General features: G+C 44.8%; 1 protein-coding gene across 1 annotated transcript; it reads left to right on the top strand.

Annotated features, from left to right (window-relative positions):
• The first annotated feature begins 1464 nt into the window (after positions 1-1464).
• Positions 1465-19522, top strand: LDHB (lactate dehydrogenase B). Its single transcript, XM_040967645.1, has 8 exons — positions 1465-1573; positions 3320-3454; positions 11522-11639; positions 12563-12736; positions 14032-14205; positions 15972-16089; positions 17586-17709; positions 19160-19522. The coding sequence occupies exons 2-8, from the start codon at positions 3326-3328 to the stop codon at positions 19325-19327; spliced, it is 1005 nt and encodes a 334-aa protein (XP_040823579.1). The 5' UTR covers positions 1465-1573; positions 3320-3325; the 3' UTR covers positions 19328-19522.
• Positions 19523-19581: the final 59 nt, after the last annotated feature.

Below are 19581 nucleotides of genomic sequence, written 5' to 3'. Positions count from 1 at the left end.
TTTTCAATGAGTTAGGAGATAGCTTTGGAACAATTTCTTTAAAAAAAAAAAGATTTATTTTTATTGAAAAGTCAGATATAGGAGTCAGAGAGGAGGAGAAACAGAGAGGAAGATCTTCCATCCGATGATTCACTCCCCAAGTGATAGCAACGGCCGGTGCTGCGCCGGTCCGAATCCAGGAGTCAGGAACTCCCTCCATGTGTCCCACACGGGTGCAGAGTCCCAAGGCTTTGAGCTGTCCTTGTCTGCTTTCCCAGGTCACAGCAGGGAGCTGGATGGGAAGCAGGGCTACCGAGTTTAGAACTGGCGCCCATATGGGATCCCAGTGAGTGCAAGGTGAAGACTTCAGCCGCTAGGCCATCGCATCAGGCCCTGAATGATTTCTTAGACTGGAGCAGCACGGGGAGTATATTGTCTGAATCATTGCATGTCTAGAATTGTGTTTCACATAAAACATTGCCCAGGGTGTTGGCTTCTCAGAAATATCTGGAAGCGTGGCAGGTAGTGGTGCAGCAGCTAGGATTCTTAAGGAGTGCCTGTATCTCTGACTGAGCCCAGCTAACGTGCAGCCTGGGAGGCAGAAGAAGGCTCAAGTCCGTGGTCTGCTGCTCCCTCCACCCCGCACTTGGGACACCCAGGTGAATGATGTTCCTGGAGCCTGGCTTCTGCCTGGCCCCACCTGGCCCAGCCCGGGCTGTGCTGCCAGCATTTGGGGGGCAGTGAACGGAAGGACAGAAAAGCTCGCTCTCCTCGCCTTTCCAATGAAATCAGTGTTGTACCAAGGTAGTAGGCCCTGGGCCGGGCTTCGGAAGACACAGAACTGAATCACCTCACTGTCTACGCCTGCATTAACGGAGAAGCCACCTCTCATTCTGTGGCCCCGGCACGTTCCCTTGAGGGCCAGCTTTGACCTTGAGATCACAGAGAAACTTCTCTGGTTGGAATGCAGCCTCTCGGGTCTCATTACGCAACTCAAGAGAATCCTTGTGTAGTCGTTGAAGTAAAGTAGAAACATTTAAAAAGGTCATTGCTTCATGAAATGAACTTTAGAACGGAGCTGATCAAAACCCAGCTGTCATTACTACTTCAGGGAACCAAACACATCTGCAGCATCATAGCTGAGAAAGGCGGTCCTGCAAGGTGGAGCTGGATTGCAAAACGCAACTGCATCCTTATTTGGACTAAATGTATCCGAACTAGAGCCTGAACATCCGGAAGAGCCAGCGACGTGCAGGTTTTAGAAATAACCGGGCCTTTCAGTTGGAAAAGTCAGTAGCTGCAAGCAGAACTGGGACCGAGGCCGCCTGGTCGGAGTGGAAGGTGACCTCGGGGCGGCGAGCGGGGGAGGGTGCGCACACTGGGGCTCTTGTCCTTGAAGGCGATTGAGCGAGCCCGGGGGAGGGGTGGGCGGGACTCGGGTTTCCAATCACAATAGAGAAACCTAAGAGCTGCAGCGCGGGCCCCGCCTCCGCCTCCCGCCTTGCGGATCCGGCGTCCGGGACGCGAGCCCGCTGACATTGTCTCCTTCGCACCACGGTTGCAGCACTCACCTCGCAGCTCCTGCTCCCGACGGGTAAGGTCTCAGCTCTGGACCCTGAACTTCAGCTCCCAGATGAGCCGGGCGGGAACCACAGGAGAGTCTCTGTGTGGCAAGATGAGGGGTAGGACCAAGGAGCACCTTCGCTCTCCGGGGCCTGGAGCCTTGAGCATCCGCTCTCGGTTCTGGCTGGGCCTTTTCCGTCTCCGGGGAGCGTGGGACCCCAGGCTGGCGGGGTGGGAAGCTCAGGGGACTGCTGGCTTCCCGGGGCTGCGTCCGGGGCTGCGCCCGCGCTGCCGCAGGGGTCCAGCCTGCGTCTTAACAAGACAGGAACTTGTTGCATCTGCGGCTCCAACGGGGCTCCACGTGCCCTGGATAGGGTTGTAGCGGCCACATCACCCACCCCCAGAGCTGCAGGCGGGAACCGGGACGTGTGCCCAGCGAGCTAGGCGAGGGATAGGGAGAGGGCACCAGGTGGTCTTGGCAAGCCCTGAGGTCTTGAGTCTGGATATTGGAATCCACCACTGCGGCGCTGGAGGGATGCGGTGCGGCCTCCGGGGTGGCGCGTGTGGGAGCCCGGCCATACCGGCTGCGCGAGGCGCCTCCCGGGAGTCACGAGTCACGCGCCGCTTCTCCGAGGGCCTCTGTTGTTGCTGGATGCTCAGGTGCTTTCTTTACTGGGCCAGCTTGGGTTATGGGAGTTAATTAAAGCCTAGGCCCCGACAGATCTGCTGCCGTTGCCGCCCTCGTGACTTCCCTCGTTGCCGGCCTGGGGAGGAAGAAGTGGCTGTGGGCGGCACACTTTGCAAGCGGCAGTTGGGGACCAGGGAGAAGGGAAGGGGACTAGAGCCGCCCTAAGGGAGGGAACTGGAGGGGACACTTCAGGATTTTGAAAAGGTTGGAATGAGAGGGAGGATCGCTGTGCCAGGCCGTCAGGCACTGCGTCAGCCCTCACGGTCTGTATTTAAGGGGTTGAGACTCTCGCTTTTACCGGTTGTTGGCCCAGGCCTGTATATGATGCAAACCGTTTTCTTCTCATTGCTTATGTAACTCCACTAAGAAAAAAGGAGAAAGAAAAGCACTTTTCCTCAAAAAGATCTGAAGGGAAAATCTGCACTGGTTGTAGTTTCTCCCAGAAGTAATGCCCAAGATCTGTCAGAACAACACTTGTATTTACACAGCAGCTTCCTCAAACGAAGAAATGAAGTAACAAAGATAAGCTTAAAGTGAAGGAAACACCGCCCTCCCCCGGGGGGGGGGGGAACTGGAGGGGGAGTAGTGTAGCAGCTGAAGCGGGACAGGCCTGAGTTTCGGCATGAGAATATCCGTTTACAGGGGCATCTACGGACATCACGCTCTTCTTTGTTGCTTAGCATCCAATGGAATTTAATTGCTCCATATTGGGAGAATTTTTTTTTTTTAGGAAAACTCGGTCGCTTAGCTTAAACATTAGTAAATGCTAGACTCAAACTTAGTGTGCATAGACAGAAATTCATTGTAGCTGCAATGGAAACATAGTAGCTATTTTAAATACAAATCTTTGTGACGTTTAGCTAGTAAATGAACCATGAACAATACAGTGGTTAAGAGTTATTAAGTACAGAGGGGAAGAGGAGATTCTAATCCTAGTGGGTTTTCTGGTGGAGCTCACGGGGCTCTTGAAAGCGTGTTCTGGGACATCCTTGGATTCGGTCTGCATTGTGGTTCAGTGAACATCGCAGCAGTGACATTTTAAGGTTGGTTGCTGTCATACTCATGGGTGTTTGGGTTCTTCTGTTGCAGTGTACAATGGCAACCCTGAAGGAAAAACTCATCGCGCCAGTGGCAGGGGCGGAGGCAACGGTCCCCAACAATAAGATCACTGTAGTGGGTGTTGGACAAGTCGGAATGGCATGTGCTATTAGCATTCTGGGAAAGGTATGGTTCAAAACCGCCATGCGTGTGAAACAGTTTTAGGGGTGGGCGTGCTGGGGAGCAATTACAACATCACTTGAGACACCCACATCCCTTATCGGGGTGCCTGCATTGGAGCCTCCATTCTGCTTCCAGTCCAGTTTCCTGCTAGGCAGCAGGTACATTTGGATGCTGACAGACATGACTCTTGAGCTTACATCTTCCCTGGGTGACTGCGGTAGAGCTGCTATGCAGAGGGGAGCTAATGTTACGATACTATTACATAAGAGGTAGTGCCCTTACTTGAAGTTTGCCACATCATCAGAATCAATGTTTTCATGTCTATCTTTGTATATACTTGGTATATTTCCTTGCTCTTTCATCTAAAACTGTTATTCAGTCTTTCCTGGCCTCATACTATCGATAGTTTTGCAGCTTCTAGGTCATTTTTCTAGACTGTACCTTGACTGGCATTTGTCTGCTGTTTCTTTTATAATCGAGCTGGAGTTGGATTTGGGGGGTGGTGTTATGACTAGGTGATGTCATGTCCTTCCTGGTGCATCTCGGGAGGTATACAATGTTCAGTGTGGTTACTCATGGTGCTGGGTCTAAGCCCCTGGTAACGGTGGTGACCACTGGATTATCCACTGCAAAGGGCCCCGTTACCCTTTCTATTGCATAACTATTGTGCTTTTTGTCATTGTGGCAGAATCCTGTTATCCTCTCTTCTATCCAGTGGTTATTTCAAGTTTAGAAAAAATTCACGAGATTTGCTTAGAAAAAAATCTTAAAACTTTACATACATAGATACTTCAAAAGATTTGTAGCATATTGAATTAAAACAAATGCTTCTTTTGCTGCCCCAAATATTTTGAATATCCATGCATAACTCTTTCACAGTATACATTTTCCACAGTTTTTTGAAGACCTTTGTATGCATCAGCTTCAAAAAAATGTTTGCACCAAAATAACTCAACTTTTTCCATGAAGCTTCTAAGGCACCCTTGCCCAGTTCACCAGGATTTACTGGTCTTTAGTATTCTGGTTTTTCTTCATCCTGAGAGAAGGAGCTGCAGACGTATTGTGCCTCTCACCTTCAGATCCTGGGGATGCCCGGATACCTTCTCTGCCTTTGGGTGGTGTTCGGGGTAAACACAGGAGTCGTGACACCAGATCCCACACTTTTGTCAGTCTTGACGAACTGCCTTGATGGCTCTGCGGGCTTCTGCCTGAGCCACAGTTAGTCGACCTCGGCTCCCAAGGACTTTTGAGGAAAGCAGCTCTTTTCCTGCTGAGCTTGCTGAATTGATTCCTTGTTCATTCTGATGCCTGCCTTAAAAGTAGGAACCAAAAAAAGTCAGAAAATTTGACCTTGTCCTCAGAATAACACACTGTCTCTTTGTATTCCGTGCGAAGGCTATGCGAAGAACTAGACAAGCATATTTGCAAACATCGCATTTTTTTAAAGAAGGAATTCTTGGTCTTTACTGAAAAAAGTTATTAAAGAAATCCATGAAACCTGCTTGCCAAAGAAAATGTTGTTCTTTTGCATTCTCAATAGTCTTGACTAGTTAACTTGTGGTTTGGGAGAGCTGCTCCTCAAATGATCATAATTCAGTGTTCACCCTTCTGCCAGTGAATGTGAAAAACACACACTGAGGGAGTGGCTTGCTCGTGTGTGGTGAGTAAAATGGGCATTTGGCCCAGCTATATGATGCCTGCGTCCCACACACCGGAATACGCAAGTTCGGTATCTTGCCCCGGCTTCCTGGCAAGGCAGGGCTCCTGCCAACCAGATGGGAGATGTGGGCTGAGTTTCCACCTTCCAGCTTTGACGGGGCCCACAGTCTTGGCCACTGGGTGCACTTAAGGAATGAACCAGCAAATGGGAGCTTTCCCTGTATACGTCTCTCTTTCTCCCATTTTATTTTGCTGCCACTCAATAAATAAATAAATAAATAAACCAAGAAGAGACAGCTGCAAATTATTCATGTCTTTGTTTTTAAGTAGGTAAGCTCAAGTTAAGAGATTCAGTAACCTCTTCACAGGCAGGGTAACTGATAAAGTAGCATTTTAAACTCAGGACTATAAACTCGACCAAAAAGATTCTCCAAGATTTTTTTTTGTTTGTTTTTTTGTTTTTTAATTCTATGTTAGTATTAAGATATATTAAGGTATAAGTAAAATGCTAAAGTTTTTTTCTCCTGTTTATTCCAATATTTGGACTTTTCAGGATTCTGAATTTTGAGGCTGCAGTAACACCTCTGGTCTTCATCGTAAATTAAAGTTGTCTTCAGGAAGTAATTTAATGGAGACTGTCTGGAGTTACATAAGCCCTCAGCGCAACTCGCAGGTGCTTGAGAGAGTGGCCTCTGCTGCTGACACAGATGAACCTTCATCTCTAGCTGCCCTGATTCTATTTTATGATCATATGATCCTTTATGTATATTTTACTAAGTAGATGGCAACGTTTCTGTAACTTCTTTGGGAAGAAGTGAGACTCAGGCATACAGACAGCTCCAAGTCCTGGTGCATTCCCGGACACCTGCTTCAGACAAGGCTGGGCCTGCAGATGGAGCCAGGAGCCAGAGCTCAGCCCAGCTCTGCCAGGTGGGTGGCAGAAACCATGACACTAGAATCAGCTGCACTGGCTGCCTCCCCGAGTCTGCATGAGCAACCAGCTGGAGCCAGGAGCCAGAGCTGCTGAGCACAGCCAGGCACTCCCACAGGGAATAATGGCATCATCCTTTTTTTTTTTTAAGATTTATGTTTATTGCAAACTCAGATATTCAGAGAGGAGGGGAGACAGAGAGGAAGATCTTCTGTCTGCTAATTCACTCCACAAGTGGCCGCAACAGCCAGTGCTGCGCCAATCCGAAGCCAGGAGTTGGGAAATTTTTCCAGGTCTCCCACACGGGTGCAGGGTCCCAAGGCTTTAAGCTGTCCTTGACTGCTTTCCCAGGCCACAAGCAGGGAGCTGGATGGTAGGTGGCGTAGCCATTAGATTAGAATCGGCACCCGTAAGATCCCAGAGTTCAAGGCGAGGGCTTTAGCCGCTAGGCCACCGCACCAGGCCCGAATAATGGCATCTTAACTGGCTTTGTAAAAATGGTAAAAGCCAATTTTTACGGATTAAAACGATATGATGTTTAAAGTTTCAGTATTTGGGATAGGAAACCACCAGTTTAACAGGGTGAGGCGAATAAGGTGCTTATTCTAGCATGTGTGTAGAACAAATTCTACCATTTGTTCCTCCGCAGTGCCTGTGACCTGTGAGTCGCTGGGGTGTTAGCTGGGGTTCCTGAGCTGTCACAGTGGTGGCTCTCACAGCTTCTCAGCTGTCACAGTGCATGCGCACTGCCCACATGTGAGGACACAGAAGCTAGTGCAGCAAGTTTGTGGGACAAGCTTGTTAGGGTGCAAAACAATTTTAAAACCCATGATCATTGGTTGCCTTATGCATTTTCCATGCAATTTTGGGATTCAAGACCCCTTATACTCAGCTGTCCCCCTGATGGTGTCTCAGCCAGGCAGAGAGAGCCATCCTGGACGGTAACAGCACCTTCCAATGCAGTGTAGTGTGATGCTTCCTCCACTCCTCCTGTCCTGCCCACTTTCTTCTCAACACCAAACTCGTTTGTGCTTCAGCCTTTTTTCCTTGCTTTTCCTGTCACCTGGAATGTTCTTCCTGGACCACACCATGGGCTCCTGAAAAAGCCTCTGCAGGCTGGGCTGCCCTGACTGCCAGGTAAAGTTGACTTCCCGGTAGCTCTGCCATTACTTGCCCACCTTATGCTCCTGACAGCGCTTTCATCAGTAGAAATCCCCGTTCTTGGCTTCCAGTCCCTTGTACATTGCAGAGCAACAGCAACTGTGAAATTCTGTCATGGAGGTCTTCCTGACAAGAATAATGCTTGGTGCATTCATAGTAAATATGTCATGGGAACTATGTATCATGAAAAAAAATATGCATGGATTTCAAAAGTTCTTCTGTAACAAAATTAATTTACTTGTTACCTTCATTTTTCTGGGTACTTTGGAATTACTGTTTTATGTACTGAAGCAAGGAATACTCCTACGAATTGTTCATAAACTGCCCTTATATCTTGTCCAATTTGGACGAGACTTCGCTTTCTCATGGCTGCAGCCAGCAGGGTGATCTGAGTGTTGCCCTCGCCACGCTGTCAGGGTCGTGCAGTTGACCCAGCTCCAGAAGGCCCAGGTCGGAGTCCAGCTCTCTGGTTGGAGTGTCTGTCCTTGCTTCAGCCAACTCTAGCTGTGTTTGGAGAGCAATGTAATCACAGATAACACTCTAGTTTGTGCAGCGCGGGCCTTGCCTTAAAAGTGTGACATAAATAAAATATTGTCCTTGTACAATGGGTGACGGACTAATGGAACAGACTGAAAACACAGGGCCAAATAGTATTTTCAAAACTGTTGGAAGGCAGACTGATGGAGTGAGAGAGAAACAGTTCTTCCATCTGCTGGTTCATGCAACAAATACAGAGGCCAGGACTGAGCCAAGCTCATGCCAGGCGTCTGACAGTCAGGGCTCCTATGTGGGTGGCAGGAACTGAGCCATCACCTGCTGCCTCCCAGGGTACACAACAGCAGACAGTTGGCTCAGATGTGCAGCACTCGGGGCTGCAGACATCCCAAGTGGGGGCCTCACTGCTGCGCCACATGCCTGCCCTTTAGATAGTATCTGATAGTAGGGTGGAAGTTCCCTTTCCTCCTTTCTTCCCCATATCTATTTACCTGAAAGAGCGACAAAAAGAGAGGTAGAGAGTGAAATAAAAGATCTTCCACCTTCTAGTTCACTCGTCAAATGGACACAACAGCCAGGTCTGGACCAGGATAGAGGCAGGAGCCATGAACTCCATCCAGGTTCTACCGCATGGCTGCTGAGGCTCCAGGTATGTGAGCCGTCACCTGATGCTTCCTTGGGTGCCCATCAGCAGGAACATGGGGCAGTTGCAGAGCAGTCAGAGCTTGCACTGGGGCTCAGATGTGGGCTGCTGGTGTTGCAAGCAGTGGCTTAACCTGTCCTGGAAGCAGCACTTCAGAAGCGGGGGAAAAAGCAAACTATTGAGTAAGTGCTGTTTTGTCCAGTCGTTATGTGGTTGGGAACTGGTTATAGCTTTCCTTCCCCCGGCTTGCACGTATCAAATATTACAGCAGCAGCCGCAGTGGTTCGCTCACCAAGAGCAGCAAGAGGCAGTGTGTACAGTTGCAGTTGGTCCACACAGGGCTTCGGATTGGAAAACATTTTTGTGATGTGTTCAACAACACTGCGCCAGTGGCATTCTTGGCCTCTAGGTGACCTTGCTCCTTAATGGGATTTTTGCAGCTATTTTAAATCTTGCTGTTTCAAACACTTTAAAATATACTTAGGGCTGAAGTCAAATATATTTATGGTCAATTGATAAGTTAACAAAGTGTTGAACACAGAGGGGGGATTGTTTAAGCAAACAATAGTATTGCTTTGTCCCATGACTCCTGTTTGCCTACTTCTATGCTTGGACCACGTCGAGCAGTGCAGGTCCAGCTTAACTGAACACAGCCATTATTTTATTGTGTTGGCTCTCTTCTTAGTCAGCTGTACATGCACCTCTCATCCAGGTCCCCACGCCCCCTGAAGCAGAGACAGGATCTGAGACCCTGTGACATCCTCTTCTACTTAAGCGTTAAATTATTTCTCCTTGCTGACTTGAGTGGCACACATGTGATGTTACTAAAATAGGCCTGACGTTCCTGGTGGTGCAGCGGCACAGCTATTATTAAGATCTACTGTCTACATTTAGGTCTCAGTCACAAATGCAGGTTTTATATGCTTTGTCAGAGGCTTTAAAGGAAAAAAAAAAAAAACAGCTTTAAAAGTACCAAAATGTGTTTCAATAAAGTGGGATAAAAAATGCTGCCAGTATTTGATATTATCCCTTGGTACCCGCAGGAGAGCCCTTCTAGGACCCCTGCGGATAGCTACATCCAGGGATACTGAAGCCCTTTATATAAAATTGTATGGTATTTGCATGTAATCTACACACAGTCCTCTCTTACAGTAAAGAAAAAAAAAAAACTCTTTAGAGAAACAAGTGCTCATCTCCTGGTTCATGCCCCCAAAGGCTTGCAATGGCTGGGGCTGGGCTGGGGTTCAAACCTGGAGCTTGGAATTCAGTCCAGGTCTCCCATGCAGGTGGCAGGAACCAAACGACTCCATCAGGACCTGCCTGCTAGCTGCCCATTAGCAGGCCGCTGGAATCGGGCAGAGCCATTGCCCAATCCACATACCCTGTACATTTTTTAGATAACAATGTGAATGCTATGTAGTTACGCCATATTGTTTTGTGAGTGACAATATAAATGCAGTGTTGGTTTTTTTTCTGAGTATTTTTGATCTGAGGTTATTTATGTTCATGAATATGGAACACACAGATCTGGAGAACTCAGCTGTACCTAGAAATAAGGAAATATTTTCTACATATTCTGCCCACTCACAACATGGATATTTTAAAAGTCTGCTGAGAACTTTATGCAATTCAGTTCCTTATTAAGAACAACTGAGTCACAAGAGGGCTTCCATCTCAGAGACCCTCCCAAACAGGCCTGCGTGACCCACCTCTCGAGGCCAGCCAGCTACCCAGACCCTAGCGGCTGCAACCATGTTGATTCACAGTCCCGCAGGGAGCCTGATGCCTTTCTCTTCTAGCTAAGTAGGTCAAGTTTTCCTATTGGCTGTCTCCACCCCAGTGCTGCATCTCCCTCTGCTGGCCGTAACTACCTTCCTCCAGCTCTCCTTGTGCCTTTTGCATCTTAAACTGTTTCCTTAACTCCAAGAAACTGCCTTTTCCTGAACACCTGTGCAATGACGACAGGTATCTGTGGTATGGCTATCTGATAGTATCCACTTAGGCCGATTATCTTGCTAACAGTCCTAAAAACAGTAAAGGTTAGGAACCACTTAAAAAGGCTATAAAGTATGAGATGTCCTAAAGAGATGGAATTTCAAAGCTGGAAGACTGTTTAGATGCATCTAGGTTGAGTGCTCCAATTGACAAGAAGAAAAGATCGAGAACTCGACAAACACACAGGATTATCAAAACGCAAATCCTCTTTTTTGCTCTTTTCCTTTTTCTTCCTGCTATTTATGTAGAGTCAGAAAATTATGATACCAGATGCAGATTAAATACAAGGATATCTCAAAATGTGCATTTATCATTTTGCTTCCCCACAAACTTCCAAGTACCCTCAAGGCACTGACTTAAGAGTTTATTTTGCAGAGAGGACAAAGAATGACACTTGCAGTAAGAAAACAGGAGGAGCTCTGAGACCTGACAGTCTCAGAATCACAGGTTCAGGGTGATCCTGAATGGGAAGACCTGCCCGTCCTGAGTCTTCCCTCCATGAGACCCTCTTCCTCTGCCCAAGATATCTGAGTTGATCAGAGCCCACGTGAGGATGCCAAGTTTCAACCAGGGCTTCAAATCTAAAAGGAACTCACACTTTTGGGGATTTCATTCAAATCTGCCTCTCCCTAAACCCTGGTGATCAGGAGGAACCTTGGGGATGGCCACACTGCCCATGGTTGTGTTTTGGTCTGGGTAATCTCTTTTTGGCCTCTCTGATAGTCCCTTCTTTTACATGAAGACTTTTGTGCCCTGGGCCTATCCTTCGGGCAGGCGAGTTTCTCATTAGTCACAATCAGAGCTGGGTCAGGCCGAATCCCAAGAGCCTGGGACTCCGACCAGTCCCCCATATAGATGGCAGAGTTTGCAGTATACGCATCACTGCTTCCTCGGGTACCATAGCATGGAGCTGGACTAAAAATAGGGCAGTTGGGACTTGAAAGGGTGCTTATTTGGAATGCTAGTGTGACAGGGGCAGCTTAAACTGTGAGGCACAACACTGGCCCCTTAAAGCAGATTTCCCCGAGTGAATTGTGTCCTTACTGAGAACCTAACTCCATGATAATATTCTTGAGGGTTTGGTGTGGGGCCATTTAAATGGTTGGATTCTGAGCCCAGACGATACAGATTTCCGTAGGGTACTGATCCCTGGGGATGTCTTTGTTGTGTTCTTGCTTGTTTGCAGTCCCTCGCTGATGAGCTTGCCCTTGTGGATGTGTTGGAAGATAAACTCAAAGGAGAGATGATGGATCTGCAGCATGGGAGCCTGTTTCTTCAGACACCTAAAATTGTGGCAGATAAAGGTACTTCGATCTCATGTCCAAAGTTGTCAAATATCAACTTCTCTTTTCATGGCAGAAACAAACAAAAACTGCATTTGGAATGCTTCTTATTATATTTTTTTTAATTAGGAAAAATTGAAATTTTGGAACTGTTACTGTAGGTATTGTAATTAAAATACTCTTGGTTCAGGAATTCTTTTCAAATACTGTAAAGTTTCATCTGGTAGTAGTACTTTTCCATTTTTAAATTTTTTTTCTTCATTTTCTAATTTTCTGTAATGTTAATTTTGGATTCCCTTGCTAATGGAAGTCAAAAACTGAACATGACCATTGATATATCACTAGGAGGAAATAGCCAAGTGTGATTTGCAGCTTGTTTGGTTAGTTGTATCGTTCTTCTCCTGTGAGGTGACTTTCTTTTGTCAATTTCTCGGCATGTATTTTAAGAGCATTCTGAAATGTGCACCCAGCAAATCAGCATTTTCATGCTGGCAGCTCACATGTAATCCATGCTCCCTTTGCCACATCAGTTTTCCTGATTCTTAAAGCAAATGCTTTCTGTGTGAAAGCTTGAATATGTTCCCATCTTGGAAGCTGTCTTGTCTTTGTATACATGTCTACCTGCACTCTAAACTCTCCCCAGATCCTCCCAGCTTGAGTGAAGCCTCCATTTCTGGCTATGTTAATTTCCTATTCTGTTTCATTCCTTATTGTGAAACAAGTTTTCCCATCTTGGCATATCTGATGGAGCTGGTTCAAGACAGTCTGTATTCTTGGTCCATTTCAAAATTAAATTGCCAAACCTCACAATACAAAGTATCTCTTTATTGTGCAAGCTCCTGCAGCTCAGGCGTGGCCAGGCTGTCCGTGCACGGCCTATGAAATATGTTTGGGTGAAGTGTTGTAGTGAAAGTGCCTGTCTCCCGCCCCACTTCTCTTTCAAGACTATTCTGTGACTGCCAATTCTAAGATCGTCGTGGTGACCGCGGGCGTCCGTCAGCAAGAGGGGGAGAGTCGTCTCAACCTGGTGCAGAGAAACGTGAATGTCTTCAAGTTCATTATTCCCCAGATTGTCAAGTACAGTCCTGACTGCATCATAATTGTGGTTTCCAACCCAGGTACTGTTATACTTTATCTCAGTTCCAAGTTCAGTGTTTTGGAGTTGGTGTTGACTTGGAGTTAACATCTGTTCCAGTATTCACTAACAGTAACAGTTCATGTTCAAAAATGTAAGAAGTATCTTACACAATACTCAGAGCCTTGAGTATGACAGTTCAGAGCAGGAAGAAATTGTCATTGACAGAATCTGCAGAATAAAGTGTTCTAGATATTCCAGTCCTATATATAAAGTTTCTAATGTATCTGTTGTAATATCTAGCTTTTTGAGCATTCTTCATTGACTAGACAACTTTCTTGGTACAGCTTCACATTTCTAATTCTCCAAGGAGTCTATCTTTGGTACTGAACTCAAAGCATCCTAAAATTTCTCAGACAATCTGTAGGTTGAGGCTACTGGGTTTATTTGAGCTCCTTCCTTTCTTGTCTGTATCTTCCTGCTTTTCACAGCTTGGCCTGTAGTTGCTGGGGTCCTGCCTGAACCAGCACAAGTTTTGCCTCTGTGTGGTTTCAATGCTGTGCCTTCCAGGAACAAAGGTTCTGTTATGGATGCCCTTTAATTAAATACAACATCTGAATCCTTGTATGCTAAACACCACAGATTTTTGAACCATATCTCTTCCAGCACCATAATCAGTCACTTTAGACTTATAAGAACATTCATTACATTCATGGGAAGTAGGCCCAGCATGGTAGTCTAGCAGCTAAAGTTCTTGCCTTGCATGTGCTGGGATCGCATATGGGCACGGGTTCTAATCCCGGCAGCCCCACTTCCCATCCAGCTAGTGGCCTGGGAAAGCAGTTGAGGACAGCCCAAAGCCCTGGGACCCTGCACCCTCATGGGAGACCCAGAAGAAATTCCTGGCTCCTGGCTTCAGATTGGCTCAGCTCTGGCCGTTGCAGCCACTTGGAAAATGAATCAGCGGATGGAAGATCTTCTCTGTCTCTTCTCTCTGTATATCTATCTTTCCAATAACAATAAATAAACCTTTTTTTAAAAATAAGAACTGGTAGAATCTAGAGATAATGATTTAACCACTTTTTCAAAATGCAGATGCATCTGAAAGGTTCTTATGCTTTTTTAATGATGCATGTAAGAAGCATGAATCACTGGATGTTTTATGCTTTACAATCTTAGTACTTCTAAGGCTTAAGTTTTATCTTTTCTCATACCTGCCATCACTATGAATGGGGATGCAGAATAAAAGGAAGCCAAGGTACCTGTAACACTAGCTGGCATAGAAGTCAACTTGGATTTATGTATCTTTTGTTTTTGTTTTTTTCCTGAAATGTTTAGTGGACATTCTCACATATGTAACCTGGAAACTAAGTGGACTGCCCAAGCACCGTGTGATTGGAAGTGGGTGTAACCTGGATTCGGCTAGATTTCGCTATCTCATGGCTGAGAAACTTGGCATTCATCCCACCAGCTGCCATGGATGGATTCTGGGAGAACACGGCGACTCAAGTGGTAAAAAAAAAAAACAAAAAACAGAATTTACAGTGGAGTTGTAGACTTATTCTTGCAGCTTTTTTTAAATTTTATTTTTATATTGGGCTATAGTTTGGAGAAGTTGCAGTAGTAGTCCAGTTAGTTGTCACTGTCCCATTTGCTTTATCATTTGCTCTCTCTTACCATTTTCATTGTGATACATTTAAGCATAAATCACAGTCATCTGGCCCTCTTCTCCCCACGTCCGTTAGGGTGTACTTTTCAATGGCAGGCCTTTCTGTGTAGCCAGTCTATTTTCTACAAACTCCAGGACTAACCACAGGACCCAAAGTCCATCTTCGTTGATCTTCCACAGTCCCGGTGATTTCCTGTGGAGCTTTTTCCCTGATTCAGAATCTACCCTGGGATTACACATCACATCCAGTTGTATCTCCCCCAGTCCAGAATGGCTCCTCAGCCTTCCTTTGTTTTTGAGTCAGTGAGTTACTGTACAGACTGTTCCTTAGTTTAGATACAGCCAATTACTTCCTGTAATCGGGTTGAGATGACACACTTGGCATGAAGGCCATAGAAGCGACGTGGCTTTCAGACATGCCCAACTCTGGCCCAGTGTTTATTCTCACATTCCCGTATCCTTTTCCCTACAACATCTGGAGTTTCTTTACCTTCTCATCGAGCTGGGCTATCTAGATGAGTTTAACCACGTTCACATAGGCATGATTATACGGGTGTCATGAGTTTTCATCCAAGATCATGAAAATTCCCGATTGGCCTGACTTGGCGGCAGGAGTGATGGCCTAAACAGGGCTCCGATTTGGCCACGAGCAGCTCTGTTTGAGTCACACTAGACTTTGTCCCTACCCTTGCTTGCATTTCCTGCGTCTGTCACACTGTCTCCAAAGGTCTGTGAAAAGCACACATAACTTAAATGTCAAGGTCTAGATCAAATTACTGTTTTTGGTAGGCCTTTCTCATACTTGTTACTGTCTGTTGTCAATTAGACTGTATTTTGATATAATTATGTTGTATTTGAGTCTTACTCCAGGATTTGCCTTTTACTTCTTGAGGAAAAAATCTAATTTAAATTAAAAAAAAAAAAACACTAATAATCAGGATGAGTATCGTGGCTGATACTGTCAAGCTACTGTCTGCAATGCCAGCATCCCATGCCAGAGTATTAGTTCAAGTCCCAGCTGCTCTATTTCCAGTTCGGCTCCCTGTTACTATACCTGGAGAGCAATGGAAGATGACCCAGGTGTTTGTGCCCTAGCCACCCACATGGAAGACCAGGCTGAAATTCCTGGCTCCTGGTTTTAGCCTGGCCCAACTATAGTTGCATCAGGCATTTGGGAAGTAGACTAGTGGATTAAAAAACTTACTCCCTTCATCACTCTGACTTTTAAATAAGTAAATAAATGAAATCTGTAAAAAAAAAAAAAAAAAATCAATGTTTAAAAACTTCTCAGAGCAGAAGTTTAAAACTAACCTGTTATGACTTCACAAACCTTGAGAGAAGTAAAGAATTTCACAGTCTCTGTACCGATGTCACAACACCTCTGTTTTGCACTGAAATTGTTGAGAGCCAAAGGGTCAACTGTATTGCTCTTTGAAGGCAAGCGACAGCCATTCTGGGAACTCAGGGAGTTACTGGTCACTGGAGTGGTTCCAGCTGGTATTCAGTAACCTGGATTTGAGGTGAAATTAAACAGAGGAGTGAACAATGTTTTAAACAAGATGCTTCAGAAATGTCTAGAGTGTCTTTTTTTTTTTTCTTTCTCCTCTAGTGGCTGTCTGGAGTGGTGTGAATGTGGCAGGTGTTTCTCTTCAGGAACTGAACCCAGCGATGGGAACAGACAATGACAGTGAAAACTGGAAGGAGGTACACAAGATGGTGGTGGAAAGGTGAGTGCTTTGGGATGACTCGGTCTGACCCTCAGATCACATTATGATTTCCATGGCTGACTGCTCATCATATTGTAGTGCAGTAAGTATGCACCTATTATCTTTGGAAACAGGAAAAAGACTCAGAGTGGTCAAACAAGCTGTACCAGTCCTCCCAGGGACAACAAATATTTTCTCTCAGTCTAGGGTAGAGGTAACAAGCAGTACATGGAATGAACAAATGACAAAGACCTTCACATAGGCTCCTAAACAAATAAGGTGGGTTTACCTAGAAAGGTAAACCTAGACCTTTGTAGTATCACAGTAACCTAAAACATGTCCCTGCTGCTGAGCTGCTCAAAGCTTGAACTGGTCTGTAATTAACTTTCCACGCTCAAGTTCTAAACATAAAATATTCTCCCTCCCTATCATTTCTGTTTTTTTTTTTTTTTAATTTTAAGCTGTCTCTTTGGTCATTAACTATCTTATTTCTATGACTTTTATCACAGAATGAAATCTCTTCTATCATAGAATAAAACATCTTTTTGGATGGGGGAGAGAGGATAGGGACTTGGATTCAGGGTTGCTACTGATAACTCTACCTGTATAGTCTAGAGGCAGCTGTCTAACCTTTAAGACAAATCTTCTCTTCTGTGGAAAATATTATGGTCATAAACTTATACTACATTAAAGGACCCACACTTGTATACCTAGTGATAAGCAATAAATGCTAGACATACAGAAATTTTTTTGTAATAATACTAGTATCTTGAATATGCAACTATATTGTGCATTCGGTTTTACTGATTTTTTTTTAAGAGTTTGACTAAAAAGTCAATTTGTCTACTTATTGGAAAGCAGAGCAGCTGAGTGACAGAGATTTTGCATCCACTGATTCACAACAGCCATATCTGGACTAAGCCAAACAAAGCCGGGAAGCCAGGAACTTCATCTTAGCTGAAGGACCATCCTACCGCATCACAACACTGCCTCAAGAATCTCAGAAAGTTGAAAGGAGGCCAGCTTTGTGGTGTGATGTGTTAAAGCCAGCATGCCATAGGGCTCACAATTGATCCAGTTCCTTGCTAATGTGCCGGAAAATGGCTTGAAGGCTCAAGCTTCAACCTTGCCCTTCTTGGGCCACTGGGGCTGTTTGGGGAAGGAACAAATGGATGGTACTCTCTCTCTCTGTAACTCTGTCTTACAAATAAACTTTCCTCAAAAAGAGAGCTGGAAACATATAAGTCTGGCTTTACAAATATTCACTTACTAGTAAGGTATTTACATTTATCGAATATTTATTAGTGCCTTATACATTTTTAAGCATTATATACATATGTATATAAAAATTTCACCTAACCCAGCAAAGTTAGGCAATAGACACTGGTTGCTTTGTTTCTCTATTTTAACAAGACTTTACTAAGGCATTTGCTCATGATTACTCTTGGGAAGCCTGAGAGTCAGTAATAACTGCTAGGATGGATGCCTATGACCTGTTATCACTATTCTAATCCTAGTGCCTATGAAGTCATCAAGCTGAAAGGATATACCAACTGGGCTATTGGATTAAGTGTGGCTGATCTCATTGAGTCCATGCTGAAAAATCTCTCCAGGATTCACCCAGTGTCAACCATGGTGAAGGTACGACTAATACAACACACAAATTGATTTCTTGCCTTGTATCCTATAATAGATGAGTGTAAAGGACGAGCCAGGATCCCACTCCACAGTCACTGTATTTCAAAGTTTTATGTAAAAGGTTTTCCGTGTCCTATAGAAGCCTACTACAAGACTGTAAAATCTGTAGGTTGTTAGACATGTAATAATTTTTTTATAAATTTATGATATTGCAAACTTAATACTAGCTTATCATCTATTGAGTATATGTTAAGCCTTTTGAACACATACACAAAATATTTAAATAGAAACTGATTGTTTTTAAACAAAATGTCATTAAAGTACTTTCTAAAACAACTATTTCATTTTCTAACAATCAGTGTCAGATTTTAAAAATAAGTGGGAAAAGAAACATCAATGAATAAGAGACAAATGCAGAAGATATGCATGTACAAAATATTAGGAGGTAAAACCTAGTGCCAGATGTTTGTTGCAGAATGCTGTAGAAAAACCTAACAAAAAGAAGTATAGCAAATATTCTGATCAGCAAATTGCTGATTTTCAGGGTACAAATTCAGAAATTAGGTTTTTTTTCCCTCTATTTTCGTGTATATAGAAAACTTTAGAGTTAAGAAGTCTTTCATCATATTGAAATAATTTGCTTGGGGCCAGTGTTGTACAGTGGTGTATGTTGCTGTGTATAACACTGTCATTTCCTCTCAGAGTGCCAGTTTGATTCTAGTCTATTCTGCTTCCAATCGGCTTCCTAGTAATAAGCCTAGGAAGGTAGCAGAAGATGGAGCAAGTGCTTGGCCTTCTGCCACCCCTGCAGGAGACCAGGAGAGAGTTCCTAGTTCCTAGCTTTGGCCTAGCCCAGCCCAACCTTGGTCGATCCAGCCCTTGGGGGAATGATGACTGGATGGCAGGTCTATCTGTGCCCTTCAGATAAATAAAGTAACACGGTTAATTATAGTTAAGAATTCTGACTAGTTATATACTTAAATTAACTGGGAATAAGTTATGCTACATAAACAAGTGGATTATCTTTGAGATTATAGGGTTTCTCAGCAACTTTTGAGTTGTAGGAATCTCACCACCCAGTACCAAGGACTTTGGTAGGCTGGCTATCACCTGAAGTCTTCTCCTTAATTTAAAAATCTTTTAAGAAACATGAAGAGTAATCCGTTGGGAGCCACCATCAAAACAATATGAAGACACATTGTTTCATTAAAGAGTATCTAAGATAGCCATGGACAAAACACATATTCAATAAGGTTCATTACAGCTAGCTAGTTTTGTCATGTGTGCTTGCATAGTTTTGGTATTAAATTCAACACATAAGCATTGGGGAAATGAGAGATTAGAGAATGAGTTTTACCCAATATCCTGTTTGTGTTCAGAGGTTTTGAGTTGGTTGTCAGGGTTCCTGACCTGCAGTTTGGGGTCTTGAACTGCGTGTTTGCTGTTCCTGTAGGGCATGTACGGCATCGAGAATGAGGTCTTCCTGAGCCTTCCATGCATACTCAACGCCCGGGGACTGACCAGTGTCATCAACCAGAAGCTAAAGGACGATGAGGTCGCACAGCTCAAGAAGAGTGCAGACACCCTGTGGGACATCCAGAAGGACCTGAAGGACCTGTGACTCCCGAGGCCTAGGCTGTAGAAACACCCGTGGCGTGATTAGCCCTGAGCCCATAATTTCCTCCAGGTACATGGAGCACAGTTTGCTTCTCTCTTCCTTCATATAGCTGAATTTCGGGCTCAGACTCAAAGTGTAGCCTGGTTTAATGCTTGCAAAATGAGCTCTTGAACAAATAAAATTAACTATTGTAGTGTGTCTCTGTTTATGGAGTTCCTTTTTTAATGAGTTCATTTTCCTGACATGTCATGAAGCAT

Source organism: Ochotona curzoniae, unplaced genomic scaffold (genome assembly GCF_017591425.1).
Source record: "Ochotona curzoniae isolate NIBS_2020 unplaced genomic scaffold, NIBS_Ocur_1.0 contig_1482, whole genome shotgun sequence".
Taxonomy (NCBI): Eukaryota; Metazoa; Chordata; class Mammalia; order Lagomorpha; family Ochotonidae; genus Ochotona; species Ochotona curzoniae.
This window is presented reverse-complemented; position numbering and strand designations above follow the sequence as displayed.